This window comes from Scyliorhinus canicula, chromosome 9, assembly GCF_902713615.1.
Source record: "Scyliorhinus canicula chromosome 9, sScyCan1.1, whole genome shotgun sequence".
Classification (NCBI taxonomy): Eukaryota; Metazoa; Chordata; class Chondrichthyes; order Carcharhiniformes; family Scyliorhinidae; genus Scyliorhinus; species Scyliorhinus canicula.
Genome location: NC_052154.1, coordinates 183,953,717 through 183,971,916, shown reverse-complemented (window position 1 = coordinate 183,971,916; position 18,200 = coordinate 183,953,717). Strand labels below are relative to the sequence as shown.

The window sequence follows — 18,200 nt, the reverse complement described above, 5'->3', positions numbered from 1 at the left end:
CAGGATTGGTAATCCAGATTCAGTCTTGGGCTGATAACTGGGATGTAACAGTTGTGTGACTGAAGTGCTGGACAATGACTAGCACCAAAAACAAAGTGTCTAATCACCATCACCTAGATATCCAATGGTATTACCATCACTGAATCCCCCACCATCAACATTCTGGGGAGTCACCATTGACTAGAATTGACTGGACCAGCAATGTGGCTACAAGAGCAAGTTCAGTGACTGGGCATTCTGCAGCGAATAGCTCACCTCTGGACTCTCTGAAGCTTTTCCACTATCCAGAAGGCACAGGTCAGGAGTGTGATACAATATCTTGACTTGCCTAGATGAGTGCAGACAAAGCAGTCAATTTGATTGGCGCCCAGATCTCTGAATATTCATTCCTTCCACCATCTGTGCACAGTGGCAGAAGTGCGTACCACTTGCAAGATGCCAACTCTCTGTCAACAGCACCTTCCAAACTAGCAACCTTTATCCCTCACAAGGACAAGGACAGTAAATGCATAGGAATTCCACCAACAACAAATTCCCTCCACGTCACACACCATTCTGACTTGAAACATGCCGCCATTTCTTCACTGTTGCTGGGTAAAACTCTGCAACTCCCTGAGTAACAGCACTGTGGGTGTACCTACACCACACAAACTTTGGTGGTTCAAGGAGTTGGCTCATCATCTTCTCAAGGGCAATTAGGGATGGGCAACAGACTCTGGCCTAGCTGGCAATGCGCACATCCCATGACGGTTTGTGCCATGGGTTATTTTTGCATCTGCCATTGATTTAATGTTTCAACCTAAAAATGACATTTCTTAAGAGTGCAGCACTCCTTTGTGTGAACCTCGACTGAGTGATCAAATCCTGCTCCGATCAATGACCAAGAGCAAGAATAATAGCAACTGAGCCATGCTGACAAGTAGAAGGGTTTCCTCATGAGTGAAATTTAATGCACTGATTGTCTTCAACAAATTCAACAGAACAGCAATATTTATTTGAAAATAAAGTAGCAATTCGAACAATACACTGATGCTTGCTATATTCACTATAATTATCTTGCCTATGCAATACCGTGCCTTCTGATCTATATTCCATTCTACTCATAATGATCCCTTGGCTTGGCAGTTCAAAATAGCAGTGTAACCTAACATCATGAGAGTACATTTGACAAAGATTTTAAACTTAGTTTAAATTAAGATACTGATAGTTTGGGCATTTAAATCGCCCAATCTAACTTTTTTTTACATTTTCAACAGACAAAATAATATTCTGCAAATGCATCAAACACTGCAATTGGTTGGCGGGAGTGTACAGCAGGGTGGTAGAAATAAGCTAAAAGGCGTTTAAGAATGGTCCCTATGTGTTACATTTGATACCATATATAGGTAATGCACTGAACATGTGAACTTAGTACAGCGGTGTCAGACATGCATGTACATCTACCATTAAAACCTTTATATTTACTAATTAAATACAGAATAAAAAAATAACCTTTTTTACACAAGTGTTCCATTATTGATCCCAAATTTGGGACACGTCCTATGATATAACATTTACAAAGCAAGACTTCACACACTGTTGAACAGGGATGCACGCTCATCCGTCCAGAAATTAAACAATTTGGACAGTGGAGGGCAGGGGGGAGAAACACATCACAAGTGGTCTCAATTAACATGAGGTGTAAACTGCTTTGCCAGCGATGCATCTTTGGGACCGGAATTATGTTCCTTAGTCACCAAGCTTTCTGCTTATCGACTAAAAATTGAGCAAGGCATGAAACAATTAAACAAAATTAAATAGGCGGAGGGACAAATTAAAAAGGGTAACCTATTAAAGGGATACTGCCTTAAACAAAAATAAATCACAAATGAAACTTAAGACATCAAATTGAAATGTGATTAAAAGGGTCGATAAGGTACCCCAATCACTGCGGAGTCCCATGTGCATGGAAGGCCCTGATGGTGCCCATGGACACTACACACTCCTTCTCCAAGGTCACCAGCCTCAAATGTAGCCACAGTAGGGGGGCAGACAGTCAGGTCGGGTGACCCCTCGGTCGCCCGCTACCTGGGCCTGTTTATAGCAAGTTTGGGCAGACCCAGGAGCGGGTTCACGAGGTCATCCTCCTTCCCCACCCCTCTTGGCACTGGGTTAGAAATCGTCTTTACCCTTCCTGAACTACCTGGAATCCAGAAACACTTGTGGGTTCAGGAATGTATCATCGAGTTTTGAAATTAGGTTGATTAGTGTTGTGTAAAATGACGTGCAGAAGTTATCTATGTTTTCCGTGCAATGCACAGAAAACATTGATACCCTGCTGTGCAGCATAAGTGTTCGCTGGCTTAGCTTTGTTGGGCATTTCCATTCTCCACTTGAAACGCATTTCTTGTCCATAATTGAAGATATAGCCACGTGATTGGTGAGGGCCTCAGCCTCTTGCAACGTCCCCTTGGACGTTTCTTGACTTATCCCTGTGTATTTCTTTAGGTTTCCTCCCAAAATATTTCAAAAAAATTAAGCGACAAAACCTGAAACTGGCACAGATCAGTTTCCCTTTTTAGAGCCATCGACCTTTCTGGTGCTCTGCATCCACACTGACCATGGGAACAGTGCGCATTTGGATGTGCTTCAGGAAATGAAACCAGGGGCTAGATTCTTCGGTACCCCAGCCGTCTGTTTCTCGGTGGCGCGTTGTTTGCTTGCGACAGGATTCTATCTTACCGCCATCTGTCATTGGGATTTCCCATTGAAACCACCCCAAACCGCTGGGAAACCCGCTGGCAGGGGGGGCACTGCTGGCGGGAAAAGTGAATCGCAACGGGCCCTGATGGCGAAGGCGCAGCTTAATCTGTTTGGAGTAGGGGTGGAGGGGGTGGGAAGAGAAAGACAATGAAGGGCTTAAATGCACTACTTTAACAAGAAACTTTGGGAGATGCTCATAGGACAGTTAGAAGTGTCTGCCCCACCAGGAGGGTTCTACACTTGGACATGTGGTTTGGGTAGAGGAGTCAGGCCATGTTTTATTAAAGACAAACTAAACACAGGTTAGCAATGAAACATTAACATTAAGTCTCATGCTGTTTGCTGCTTCCCTTTAGATGGGCGAAGAACAGGTAAGGAAGCCCGGTTGGAAATGAGAACTGAACATGACTATTGACATCTGGGCTGCTGTTTCACCGTCGCTTTCACATGTGGAACTGTTTGGAATACGTATTGAAGCAAAATGACGACATACCTAAATTCAGGCTCCAACAGCAGACTAAACGGAAGGTACTTTGTGGGAAGCCCTATCACAGGTGAATGTGACAAAACACTCGGGGTTCGCTTCTTTAGTTTCAGTGTGGAGAAAACCTGTCTGCGAAGTACTCTGCTGATTTGTTGGCGCCTCATAAACTTAGTATTTACCTTTTTGATCTTATAAAATCCCCAAAAAAGCGGGTGATTACCGCAGGGAGTGATGGGCAGAGGAGATTCTCGCTGCTGTAATATGGAGTGTGGTACAGGCAGGTTGAATCAAAGAATGAGAGAACTCCTACAGCGCGGAAGGAGGCCATTCGGCCCATCGAGGATTACTTGAATAGAAACAATGTGGGGGAGGGGGTATGAGGAAAAGGCAGGGGAATGGCGCCAAGCCTAGATGCTCGTTTGGAGGGTCGATGCAGACACGATGGGCCAAATGGCCTCTATGGCCCTAACAATTCTGTGATATTTCAATGAGGTGCGGCACCTTCCAACTTGCAGGCTGCCGGCAGGAACGGAACAATTCCCGGGCCCAAGACACCCAGTTCTCAATGTCAGCAGCACATGATTGCTGATACCTGTCCCCTTGTAACAGTCAAATGATTCAATACCGAGATTAGAACAAGTCTGAGCACTTTCTAAAACAGAATTCTCCTGCGACTGGCGTTCAATTCCTCTTGGTCAGGACGCCCACGCGATTTGAGGTGGCCTTATTGTGTCCCCTGACCGTCCTGGGGGGGGGGGGGGGGGGGGCGGGGTGGAGAGCACATTAAAACCAGACTCCAAAGCTATCCGGCACTTTTGAGTGTTGATCTGCACAGGAAACCATTTCACATCCTGCCAAAAATAACCACTTTAACTGCAGCCCTAGTGGAACTGGTGGAAAGAAATCTAACCGTGCTGTCTGCATTGCAGCTTCCACACAGGCTCTGCTGTGAATACTCCCAACGCCCGGAAAAGAGCTGACATTAACATTCGTGGTTAACGAAGCCAGGCAGGATTTATGATTTAGCAATTCCCCTTTTCATCCAGGACGCGTGGGTTTTTAAATAAAGTATAATGGACCCGAGTGTGGAAGGTGGACTGATGCTGATACTGTGGAATCAGAAACCGCATAGACCCAGATTGCTGTACAAATGTCTCAATTCGGTCCCGCCTCACTTTCTGATTCAAATGTTTTTCAAAAGCAGTTTCCCTGAAATGACGCTGTGAGATTGTGTGTGTGTGGGGGTGAGGGAGAGGGGGAGGATTTCACTGGCGCTGCTTCTTGCAATCTGCCCCCCCTCCCTTTTTAAATAAAAACACAGATTGTGAGAAGTCCCCCCCCCCCCCCCCCCCCGGGGAGGCTGGTCTGCACAGGGTGAGACAGCCCCCGAGGGGCAGAGCGGCCGCCCGTCTGTCTCCCTCAAGACCCCTGTGTGAGGGGCTCAGCTCCCAGCATCTATTCCCCCAAATTCCACCCTCTGAACCATTCGGCAGGGGTACGTTGTCAAACGTTTTATTCATAAAGGGCTGCTTTAAACCTGGGGGGGGGGGGGGGGGGGGGGGTGTAATCCTGCAGGCCAACTTCAAAAGAGACACCCGCAAGACACCATCAGAAAACAAATTTATTCACCAGAAACGGAGAGGGGGGGTTGCTGTGTGTTAACCTGGTGCCAAATGCAGACTTTACAGAGAAGGCTCATCAATCAAACCTGTCAAATTGTTGTAATGGAGCAGTGCCGTTTGTTATGGTCTGTGCAGTCCCAAGATGGGAGATTAAATCACCATGTTAATAACATTTAATGCCTGGGTCCTGTCCTTGCACCGTCCGTTTTTTTATTTCCTTCCAGCGGGATTAAGGTTCCAAAGGTCCACAGACACATTCCCAACCCACCCACCCTTTGTACTCTCAATCGCGGTTAAGACAAAAAAAACACCCTTTATTTATTTATTTTTTCCAACCAAAATATTTTGGACCTGCCTGCGTTATTTTGGGGTGAAAGAAATCAGTATATTTTCAAAGAGCGCGAAACATGTACAAAAAAATGAACGCGTGACAGACACAACATCAACAACAGGGAGACACACTGCCAATCTCCGGGGCCACGAGACCGGTTTGAGAAGCAAAAACGTAGTTTTATATTCAATATAAAATGGGTGTGGAAGAGAGGGGATGGGAGGAGGAGGGGGGGGGGGGGGGGTTCATACACACACGTTGCCCGTCAAAATCTCACATTAGGGTCAATAGAAGTTGATAAATACGTTGCAGCAAAGTTATTACTGGAGAAGTGTGGGGGTAGGCTGGACTCGAATCTTAACCTCTCATAAAATCATTCTTCAGCCTGCTGAGCCTCGTGCCATGACTTCTGACGATTAGGGTGAGGAGTTCGTGTTTGTCCTTCAGCCCAGACGAGATGTCCACTGCCTCCCTCAGAATCTGTCTGGTGTGGTACAGCATGTGCACCACCTCGTCGTTAATCTTGCCCACCTCCCTCGCCTCGTTCTCCTGGCTCTGGCGGAACTTCAGCTCCAACTCCACCAGCGAGCGGTCCGAGTGCGAGAAAGCCTCGGCGATCTGCGTGGCCTCGCGGCTCAGGTAGTTGCCGTAGCTGTCCTCGCCCTCCAGGTCGTGGGCCATGGTCTTGCCCACCCCCTCCAGCACCCTGCCCGCGTCCTCCACTTGCCTCTTGAGGCTGACCATCTCCTCCCTCAGCAGCGTCTCCACGTCGGCTGCCAGCCCGCAGCGCCGCTCGTCCGCCACCTGGAACAGCATCTGGCACTTCTCCGGGTCGTCGTTTTCCTCGTAGTCGCCGTCGGGCACGAAGTAGTGGTGGAAGGTGCCATTAGACATTTCCGGGTGCAGGGGCCCAGTGAACAAGCCCTGTGCCAGCGAGCACAGGACAGCACACACCACACTCAGCCCCAGCATCTTTCATCCACGCCGCTCTTCACAAGCAGCCACTCTGCAAGACCTTTCCGAAAGGAATCTTTTCCTTCCCCATTGTGGGACCCCCCAGTGCAACTTCCCCGTCAACTCTCTCCTCCCGTCTCCGACCAATGACTCCTCAGCAATCCTGCCCCAAGGTGTAATTTGAGTTCAGTGTGTTCCTCTCTCTCTCTCTCCACGTCTGTGTGTGTGGTGGGGTTTTTTTTTCCAGCAAGTGTTTCTGTTCACTCGTCAGTGCGATGTGAGGAAGAATGTGCAGAGCTCGGATAACGCCCCCTTGGCTCACTCCCAGGCTGACAGACCCACATCTGGCTTGGAGAGGACAATCTGGCGACGTGTAACTCCCTCACCCCGAGCTGGCAAACTTCCGCACACTCCGCCGTGCCATCTCCAACCGTGCCCCCCCCCCCCCCCCCCCCCCACCACCACAACTGCAACCCAAGCCCTGATCGCAATGAATCCTCTTTAAATAGTTTTGTTTTCAAATCAGAGTTCAGCCCCCCACCCACCATCCCTCTCCAAAATGAGAAGTTCCCGGGATTGATATGGACGAAACTGTGTTTCTAGTTTACTGAGTTTTATTCCAGCCTCCTCTCTCTCTCTCACTAACCCACTCGAGCAGGCGCCAGAACGTGGCGACTAGGGGCTTTTCACAGTAACTTCATTTGAAGCCTACTTGTGACAATAAGCGATTTTCATTTCATTTCATTTCTTCCTGCAACACTGGAATATTATTTGGCTGTTCTTGCACAAAAAGTGCTGTTTCACACTAGATGGGGTCACTTAAAAGTGATACTGACACACACACAAAAACAAAGTCTTATTTAATTTCTTTGTTAATTACTTTCAACAAGAGCTCAACCTGATCAATGGGTCAACATCTGCACCAGGATATAGTTTCAGTGCAAACTCTTCTTTTGATCTTTTTCAGACAGAGTTTAGACTCAAAGCATAATACATCCTTTGGGTTTGCAGATGCTGACGGATCATCTGCCGTCAAAGTACTCATTTAAAAGGATTGTTTGCGCCAAACTGTAGAGCCGGTATGAAAGACATGGGTTATTCCTGTATTACACCTAGGTTGTCACAACATGTACTTAATGATTTGATTTGATTTATTATTATCACATGTATTAGTATACAGTGAAAAGTATTGTTTCTTGCATGCTGTACAGACATACCGTACATAGGGAAGGAAGGAGAGACTACAGAATGTAATGTTACAGTCAATGCATATTGAAGAGTGGGTTTAGATAACACTTACGCCCCAATAAAACAAAAACAGGCCGTGATGTGATAAGGCTGAAATCCAACATTTAATAAAACTGCCCTTCCTTTCAATGCTCATGGATACATTTGATTTTAGAACATAGAACATAGAACAGTACAGCACAGTACAGGCCCTTCGGCCCACAATGTTGTGCCGAGCATTTATCCTAATCTAAGATCAACCTAACCTACACCCCTTCAATTTGCTGCTGTCCATGTGCCTGTCTAAGAGTCGCTTAAATGTCCCTAATGACTCTGACTCCACCACCTCTGCTGGCAGTGCATTCCACACACCCACCACTCTCTGTGTAAAGAACCTACCTCTGACATCTCTCCTATACCTTCCTCGAATCACCTTAAAAATATGTCCACTCGTGACAGCCATTTCCACCCTGGGGAAAAGCCTCTGGCTATCCACTCTATCTACGCCTCTCATCACCTTGTCAATCAAGTCACCTCTCTGCCTTCTTCGCTCCAGTGAGAAAAGCCCTAGCTCCCTCAACCTTTCTTCATAAGGCATGCCCTCCAGTCCAGGCAGCATCCTGGTAAATCTTCTCTGTACCTTCTCCAAAGCATCCACATCCTTCTTATAATGAGGCGACCAGAACTGGACACACTATTCCAAGTGTGGTCTAACTAGGGTTTTGTAAAGCTGCAGCAAAACCTCACGGCTCTTAAACTCAATCCCCCTGTTAATGAAAGCCAACACACCATACGCCTTCTGAACAACCCTATCAACCTGGGCGGCAACTTTGAGGGATCTATGTACATGGACCCCAAGATCCCTCTGTTCCTCCACACTTCCAAGAATCCTGCCTTTTACCCTGTATTCAGCATTCAAATTCGACCTTCCAAAATGAATCCCTTCACATTTATCAAGGTTGAACTCCATCTGCCACTTCTCAGCCCAGCTCTGCATCCTGTCAATGTCCTGTTGTAACCTGCAACAACCCTCAACACTATCTACAGCTCCCCCAACCTTCGTGTCATCAGCAAACTTACTAACCCACCCTTCCACTTCCTCATCCAAGACATTTATAAAAACCACAAAGAGCAGAGGTCCCCGAACAGATCCTTGCGGGACATCACTGGTCACCGATCTCCAGGCGGAATACTTTCCATCCACTACCACTCGCTGTCTTCTTTTGGCCAGCCAATTCTGTATCCAGACAGCCAAATTTCCCTGTATCCCCTAACTTTCTGAATGAGCCTACCGTGGGGAACCTTATCAAATGCCTTACTGAAATCCATATATACCACATCCACTGCACGTGTGAAATTGTGGATAGCACAATGGCTTCACAGCTCCAGGGTCCCAGGTTTGATTCTGGCTTGGGTCACTGTCTGTGCGGAGTTTGCACATCCTCCCCGTGTGTGCGTGGGTTTCCTCCGGGTGCTCCGGTTTCCTCCCACAGTCCAAAGATGTGCAGGTTAGGTGGATTGGCCATGATAAATTGCCCTTAGTGTCCAAAATTGCCCTTAGTGTTGGGTGGGGTTACTGTGTTATTGGGATGGGGGGAGGTGTTGACCTTGGGTAGGGTGCTCTTTCCAAGAGCCGGTGCAGAATCGATGGGCCGAATGGCCTCCTTCTGCACTGTAAATTCTATGATTAACTGCCTGACCTTCATCAATGTGTCTCGTGACATCCTCAAAGAATTCAATGAAGCTTGTGAGGCATGACCTGCCCCTCACAAAGCCATGCTGACTAACTTATCAATTTTATCGATTGTCCAGTCCCTTATTTTCAACCTAAAAGATTAGATTAATGTTAAACAATTTGCTTGCTTTTTGCAAACAATTGAATTCTCAAAAAGTGAAATAAATCAGAGACTCAAACCAAGTGTTCACTATCGATCTGGTAATGTTTTACTTTCATGATTTCATTATCATTACTTTTGCTGGTGCTCCTGTCCAAAATACAGCATCAGAGGCTTCCAACAATCCCAGTTTCAGACTCCCCCGTCACGGTCTTAGTCCAAACAAGTGCTGAATTCTGAAGACCAAATTTGATAGAATGTGGCATTTGAATGAGTATGGCATTGAGGAGCCCTAGCTAAACTGGAGTCAATGGGAATCAGGAGGAAAACTTTATGCTGGTTGGAGTCAAACCTGGCACAAAAGAAGATGGTTGTGGTGCTTGGAGGTCAATCATCTCAGCTCCAGGACATCACTCCAGGAGTTCCTCAGGGTAGTGTCCCAGGCCCAACCATCTTTAGCTGCTTCATCAACGACCTCCCTTCCATCATAAAGTCAGAAGTGGGGATGTTTGCCGATGACTGCACAATGTACAGCACAGTTCCCGACTCCTCAGATAATGAAGCAGTCTATGTCCAAATGCAGCAAGACCTGGACAATATCCAGCCTTGGGCTGACAAGTGGCAAGTTACATTCGCGCCACACAAGTGCCAGGCAATGACCATCTCCTACAAGAGAGGATCTAACCATCGCCCCTTGACATTCAATGGCATTACCATCACTGAGTCCCCCACAATCAACATCCTGGGGGTGACCATTGATCAGAAACTGAACTGGACTAGCCACATTAATATCCTGCGGTGAGTAACAATTCAGGAGTGTAATAGAATACTCTCCACTTGCCTGGATGAGTACAGCTCCAACAAAACTCAAGAAGCTCGACATCATCCAAGACAAAGCAGCCCGCTTGGTTGCTCCTCCTTTCACAAACATTCAAACCCTCCAGTGGCAGCCATGTTTATCATAGATAGATCATAGAATTTACAGTGCAGAAGGAGGCCATTCAGCCCATCGAGTCTGAACCGGCTCTTGGAAAGAGTACCCTCCCCAAGGTCCACATCTCCACCCTATCCCCATAACCCCAGTAACCCCACCCAACACTACGGGCAATTTTGGACACTAAGAGCAATTTAGCATAACCTGCACATCTTTGGACTGTGGGAGGAAACCGGAGCACCCGGAGGAAACCCATGCAGACATGGGGAGAATGTGCAAACTCCGCACAGACAGTGACCCAAGCCGGAAATCAAACCTGGGATCCTGAAGCTGTGAAGCAATTGTGCTAACCACAATGCTACCGTGCTGCCCATCGACAAGATGCACTGCAGTAATTGACAAAGGTTCCTTAGACATCATCTTCGAAACCCACGACCACTACCACCTAGAGGGACAAGAGCAGCAGATATCTGGGAACCCCACCACCTGAAGCTTCACCTCCAGGTCACGCACCACCCTGACTTGGAAACATATCGCCGCTCCTTCACTGTCGCTGGGGCAACATCCTGGAACTCCCTCCCTAACAGCACAGTGGGTGTACCTAGCAGTTCAAGAAGGCAGCTCACCACCACCTTCTGAAGAGCAACTAGGGATGGGCAATAAATGCTGGCCTAACCAGTGAGGCCCACATCCCGTAAATGCACTTTAAAAAGAATCTGGACCTTGGTGTACAGGGAGCAATTAAAAACATTTGTGAACGATACAAAACTTGGAAGAGGCAGTGGTGAACTTCAAAGGATATAGACAATTTGGTGGAATGGGTGGATAGGTGGCAGATGAAGTTCAATGCAGAGAACTGTGAAGTGAGACATTTTGGTCGGAAAAACATAAATAAAGGATGCCATTGTGAAGCGGGTGCAGGAGCAGAGGAACCTGGTTGTATATGTGTATCAGTCATGAAAGTTGACAAGGCAGATGGAGAGAGCAGTTAATGAAGTGTAACAATGTTTTGTGCTTTATTGCTGGTTGATAAAGTACAAGAGCAAGGTGGTTATATTAATATTTGTATAAAACACTATTATGCACAGTTCTGGGCGTTGTCTTTTAGGAAGGATGCAAACACATTGGAAGAAGTACTTAAGGGCTTTTTACAAGAATGGTTCCAGGTTGAGAAACTTCAGTCATGAGGATAGATTGGAGAAGTTGGGACTATTTCCTTGGAGAAGAGAGTTGTTAGAAGCATTCAATATCATGAGTGGCCTGGACAGAGTAGACAGGGGGAAATTGTTTCCATTTGTGAAAAGATTGAAAGGGCATATATTTAAAATAATTGGTAAAAGAAGCAAAGGCAATATGGAAAAAACCTATTTCACATAGTGAGTGGGTAGTTTCTGGAGTACACTGTCTGACAATAGAGTGGATGCAGGTTCAATCAAGGCAGTGAAGAGGAACTTAGATGATTATTTGAAAATGAAACATCTGTAGGGTTAGGGTGAGATGGCAGCAGATTGGCATTGAGTGAAATGCTCACTCAGGGAGCTGGTGCAGACTTGATGGCCTGAAAGGTTTTCTTCTGCACTTTAAGAATTCTGTAAGAGTGTTAGGAAAACAAAATAAGGAGTCTTACAACACCAGGTTAAAGTCCAACAGGTTTATTTGGAATCACTAGCTTTCGGAGCACAGCTCCTTCATCAGATGAGTGAAGAGGTGGGTTACACCACAGAAAACAAAGGTAGTTTTAAGGGATGTATACATGTATTGGCAAACATTAGAAATAAGGTATTGTTTTAGGTGGGTTTAATTTAATGTTTCTGTGCCTGGAAGGGATTTATAATTAGATTTATGCTAGATAAGGTGTTTATAGGTGTGGGAGGTTGGTTTAGCTCCAACAGTGATAGAGAGAGCTATGGCATGAAGAGTAAATATAGTTGCTTAGCAACTAAAGGCCCTGGTGAGGAAAAAAACATTCCTTTGTTCTTTAGTTTTAACTGGAAGTCAGGACAGTTAGTGCAGATAGACAGCCGGACATGGAACATCTCCAACAGCTCTGCTAACAGCAATTGGATACAGGAAGATAACAAGAAGGCATCTCTCATAGCTCTACTCAAAGCAGCAAAATGCAAGCAAGCAAGCTCCAGAGGAACTAAAGGGCGGTTGGTTCTAGAAACCTGGAAATAGAACTGGATAATGTTCAAGGACAGAGCTGAGAAGGGATCGGGGGATCGGCTGGTGTCAATATAAGTTTCTAAAGGTTCCTAAAGTAATCTTAAAGGTTTCTAAAGTAATCATAAAGTTTGGAAGGCCTTACTACAGTCTTCAAAACACATTTTAAAGTAATTGGGAAGACAGTACGAGCTGGATATCAGAGTTTATGTTCACAGTTAAAGTCAGTCGAGACAAATGAATCCTAAATGGTTTGGTGTAAAATCATTGAGTGGATTCACCAGTAGAAGTGAGCAGAAGCTCTGTTCAAAAGTGTCCTTTGGAATATGTGGCAAGGATTTCAGATTGCAACCTACTAAAGAAAAGCCTTATTAAGAGAAAAGGTTTAAAAGCATGTTTCTGGGAGTGGAGTTTGGAAACTCTCAAATGACAAACATCTGGGGGAAATCTGGGGAATAATCCACAGAAACTAACTTGGGTTCAGAGTGGAGTTTGTGTTTGACCACAGCCAATCTGCCTGTTCGTTGAAAATGACTTTGTGTACTTATGAGACCACTGTAGCTTCAAATGTGTTTGCTGTCCATGACAGCCTTGGGATAGATAATCTGTGGGAAATTGTTAACCTAAAGGAAGAGTAAAGGAGTATTGTATCTCTACTTTTTCTTGTTGTTAAAACTAATTAGTGGTCCTGATATTCCCATCCAGTTATAACATCAACTGCGAGCGTAACAGAGAGGATTTATTTTTAAATCTTCCATGGGATGTGAACATGGCCAGAATATGTTGCCCATCCTGAATTGTCATTGAGCTGAGCCCCTCCTAGGCCATTTCAGAAGGCATTTAAGAGTCAACCACTTTGCTGTGGATCTGGAGTCACATATATGCTGGACCAGGTAAGGACTGCAGATTTATGACCATGAAGGACATTAGTGACCCAGATAGGTTTTTATGATAATCAATGATATTTTCATGGTCACCATTACTGAGACTAGATTTCAATTACAAACGTGTTGACTAATTGAGTTAAAATCTTCAGCTGGCATAGTAGGATTTGAACCCATGTTCTCAGAGCATTAGTCTGGGCCTCTGGATTACTGTAGTGACATTGCCAGTACATAACTTTGTATTCCCTGCTTGAGTGGGTGGGTGGGTGGGGGGGGGGGGGGGAAACTTCCCAGGGATGGGATGAGAGAGAGTGATGACTGGCCAGAGTGATTAAACTAGAGTCAAGAAGAGGACAGACCGCTGTGTAGCCATTTGTGAAAATCTGGCTGGAAATTGGGACACGTGGTTCAGGGCACGACCTTCTCTTTCAAATTGAAATTGATTTCTCAGCAGCTACAGTGCACCATTTGCTGTTCATTTCAGTAAATGATTGCTTAAAGGTTTAGGCACTTAACCTACGAATGTAATGCTGGAAAAAGCAGCAGAACAGGATTTGAAGAAGTAGCGTGACAGCGTGAATTGAAATTAGAAGCAATAATGAGCGGTGATAGAGGACGAGGCCCAAAGTGTGGCCAAAGTCCAGATAAAAAGCACCCAGAGAATAAAACTATTTGGAAGAGATTACATGCTGGAGGACATCATAGCTTAAGGCCTTCCAAAATACATCGACAAATGCGTAGGCAGTGAGGAGTAAGAAGCAGCAGGAACATATCCAGGAATATTTGGAAAACAGACTGGCTGAATGCAGGGTATGGGATAACCGCAGTTAGTAAAATAGAAACATTTTCTGATACCTTTCAAACCCTCAGAATATCCCAAATCACTTGACAGCCTATTAATTACCTTTGAAGCGTGGACACGGTTGCTTTGCAACAACAACCAAAATGCACACAGCAAGATCCCACAAATGGCTAACAGGGGAAATGACTAACTGATATGTTTTAATGGTGCTACAGGAGGCCTTGGTCTGACTGTGAGGAATACTCTCCAGATGAGCTTTGAAGAGTGCCACAAGATACTTTCCGTTCATCTGAGAGGGAGACAGTTTTTTTTTAATGTTTTCATTCTCTATTTTCACATTTTCCTTCAAAATGTACACCCCACCCACAGAGAGTAAATGGAAACAAGTACAAAATCAATCCACTCAACAATAACAACGATCCCATCCTCCCACCACCCCAAACAACAGCCCACCTGTCAATATATGCATCCAATAAAACAAACCCTCCCACGGTGGAAACAAAAAACAAAGGAGAAAAAGAAAAAAGGAGTCCGGGACCGCCCATGGTCACCATTAACCTATAGAGTCCACTCCCTCCCCCCTACACTCAATGCCATCCAACCTCTGAAAGAGTACTGTACATGATACCCAAGAGTGGTAAACACACCCCCCCCCCCCTCTCCAACTCCTCCCCTCCACTGCCTCTTGTAAAACTCCTCCCCCCAACCTCGGTTTCCTTCCCCCCAACTTTCCACCCTGGCTAGATCACTCGGACCCTGTTCTGCCAGGCTCTGATGGCCGCAGCCCCTCCCCCCACCTCACTCCCGTTCATTGGCTGGCTTAAACCGGCCAGCGCGGAGGCCCCCACCCGGGTCCCTTTCCCCCTTGCCCGACCCTGGGAAAGCCCAAAAATCCCCTTTTAACACACAAACCCCACATATCCACCTACACCCCAAAGAGCCCTCACTTCAAGTGAAAGTCCCATCACTTCCCTTGTCTAACTATATACAACATTGGCTCCTTTAGCCCTTACACCCGCACGCAGTGAAACAAAAAGAAGAAAATACAGTCATGAGGTTACATTGGCACATGGCCATTTCTCAATTTCTCAGTTCTGCCACAGTCCTTCTGCCTTCGCAAACTCCTCCGCTGCTTCCGCCGTTCCAAAATAAAAGTCCTTGAGCTTGTAAGTCACCCTCAGCTTCGCTGGATATACAATGCCGCACTGCACCTTGCCAATACACGTATACCAGCTCCAGCCCACTGCACCACCCGCTTCTGCTTGGCCCAGCACAGGACCTTCTCCTTCACACTTTACCTACGGAAGCACAGAGTCACTACCCTTGGCTACTCACTCACCTTTGGTACAGACGATGAGCCCGATCCAGTTCATATCGGGATGGATCCTCCTCCTCCCCCAATAGTTTCGCCAGCGTTGTGGCAAAATACTCAGTCGGCCTCGGCCCTTCAACGCCTTCGGGCAGCCCCACAATCCTCAAATTCTGTCACCTGGATCTATTTTCCAGGTCTTCCATTTTTCCTCGCAGATCCTTGTTAATCTCCATCACCTTCCGCATCTCCTTCCCCATCGAGGTAAGTTGATCACCGTGCTGCAATAATGTCTCCTCCACTTCCTTCAGCGCCTCCCCTTGCTCCCGCACCTCCGCCATTGCGCTCGCCACCGCCGTCGTCACCGGGGAAATCGCCTCCTCCACCAGCACACTCAAAACCTCCCTCATCTCCTTCCTGATTGTCTCCATGCATTTTGTAAACTGCCTTTCGAATTCTGCAGCCATCACCTTAGTCATTTGTTCAGCCGTAAGCAATGCGGCCTCCCCTGGTGCTCCAGCCTCCATTTTCCTTGGTGACCCCGTGGTGACCTTTCCACTCCCTGACGGACCTTCAGCTGTTTTTTGTACGGCCGTTTCTTTGCTCACCCTCGACATTTTCTTTTACTGTGCCTTCACTGTGCCTCCTCTGTGCCTTCTCCCTGCTTTTGCCGCCTCCATGGACCCTGGGACCGGGCTGAAAGCCCCGAAAATGCCGTTCTTGAACGGGAGCCCTCCATTGTGCGGCTGCCTCCTGCCCACCGTCACCGGAAGTCAGGACTTCAGTTCAATGTCTCGTTTGAAAGAAAGGTTAGCGTTTGGATTCAACAGATGTATAATGTGCCAACAGAACAACAACAAGTCGAATATGTATAGTACCTTTAAAATGGGAAAACCACTCAAGATGCAACACAGGGCCATTCTGAAATAAGACACTGAGCCACACGAAGAGACATTAGGGAGGATGACTAAGAGCTTGGTTAAAGAGATACGTTTTAAGGAGCATCTAAGAGGAGGTAAGAGAGGGAGGGAGAGAGAAAGATGCAAGAAGGATTTTCAGAGCTAAAGGCAGCTGCTACCAATGGTGGAGAGAATGAATTCAGAACTGCACAGAAGTCAGAATTGAAGGAGCGCAGATATCTCGGAGGACTGCGAAACAGGAGTCGGTTACAAAGATAGGGAGGGACAAGGTCATAGAGGGATTTGAAAACAAAGATGAGAATCTCTAAATCCAGACCTTGTGTGATTGTCTGTTGTGGAGTTTTCACGTTCTCCCCGTGTCTGTGTGGGTTTTCTCTGGGTGCTTTGGTTTCTTCCCATCTGGGGGCGGTGGGACCATTACAAATTGGATGGTCTACATCTGGGCAAGGGCTGGAACCAATGTCCTCGGGGTGCTTTTGCTAACACTGTTGGGGAGGTTTTAAACTAATGTGGCAGGGGGATGGGAACCAGATTAGGAAGTTAGAGGTCAGCAAAGAGGCAGCAACTAAAGCCAGTAAGATACTAGATAATTAACTCAATGTGACTAAGGGGAAGAGTAGACAGGGAAGAGATGATGAACGCAAATGGACAGATGGTCTGAGGTGCATTTGTTTTAATGCGAGAAGTGTCGCAGGTAAGGCAGATGAATTTAGGGCTTGGATTAGTATCTGGGAATATGATGTTATTGGTATTACTGAGACTTGGTTGAGGGATGGGCAAGACTGGCAACTAAATGTCCCAGGGTATAGATGCTTCAGGAGGGATAGAGAGGGAGGTAAAAGAGGTGGAGGAGTTGCATTACTGATCAGAGATGATATCACAGCTGTGATTAAGGAGGGCACGATGGAGGATTCGAGCCCTGAGGCAATATGGGTAGAGCTAAGAAATAGGAAGGGGGCAGTAACATTGTTGGGACTTTACTATAGGCCTCCCAGAAGCGAGCGTGAAGTAGAGATACAAATATGTAGACAGATTATAGAAAAGTGTAGGAGCAATAGGGTGGTCGTGATGGGAGATTTTAACTTCCCCAACTTGAATGAGACTCATGTAGTATTGGAGGCGTAGATGGAGCAGAATTTGTAAGGAGCATCCAGGAGAGTTTTTTAGAGCAGTATGTAAATAGTCCAACTCGGGAAGGGGCCATACTGGACCTGGTATTGGGAATGATCCCGGCCAGGTGGTTGAAGTTTCAGTTGGTGATTACTTTGGGAATAGCAATCACAATTCCGTAAGTTTTAGAATACTCATGGACAAAGACGAGAATGGTTCTAAAGGAAGAGTGCTAAATTGGGGAAAGGCCAAGTATAACAACATTCGGCAGGAGCTAGGGAATGTGGATTGGGAGCAGCTGTTTAAGGGTAAATCCACATTTGAAATGTGGGAGTCTTTTCAGGAAAGGTTGATTAGAGTGCAGGACAGACATGTCCCTGTGAAAATGAGGGATAGAAATGGCAAGATTAGGGAACCATGGATGACGGGTGGAATTGTGAGACTAGCTAAGATGAAAAAGGAAGCATTCATAAGATCTAGGCGACTTAAAACTGATGAAGCTTTGGAGGAATATCGGGAAAGTAGGACAAATCCCAAACGCGGAATAAAGAGGGCTAAAAGGGGTCATGAAATATCTTTGGCTAACAGGGTTAAGGAAAATCCCAAAGCCTTTTATTCGTATATAAGGAGCAAGAGGGTAACTAGAGAAAGGATTGGCCCACTCAAAGACAAAAGAGAGAATTTATGCGTGGAGTCAGAGGAAATGGGTGAGATTCTTAATGAGTACTTTGCATCGGTATTCACCGAGGAGAGGGACATGACGGATGTTGAGGCTAGGGATGGATGTTTAAATACTCTAGGTCAAGTCGGCATAAGGAAGGGGGAAGTTTTGGGTATTCTAAAAGGCATTAAGGTGGACAAGTCCCCAGGTCCGGATGGGATC

The 18,200-nt window shown here is 46.3% G+C and overlaps 1 protein-coding gene across 1 annotated transcript; it reads right to left on the bottom strand.

Annotated features, from left to right (window-relative positions):
- Positions 1 to 5,141: 5,141 nt before the first annotated feature.
- Positions 5,142 to 6,491, bottom strand: LOC119971946 (fin bud initiation factor-like). The gene has a single exon (XM_038808296.1). The coding sequence runs from the start codon at positions 6,149 to 6,151 to the stop codon at positions 5,537 to 5,539; it is 615 nt and encodes a 204-aa protein (XP_038664224.1). The 5' UTR covers positions 6,152 to 6,491; the 3' UTR covers positions 5,142 to 5,536.
- Positions 6,492 to 18,200: the final 11,709 nt, after the last annotated feature.

Excerpts from the sequence above, each read along its gene's own strand:
- LOC119971946 (XM_038808296.1), bottom strand. The coding sequence starts at position 6,151 with ATGCTGGGGCTGAGTGTGGTGTGTGCTGTCCTGTGCTCGCTGGCACAG.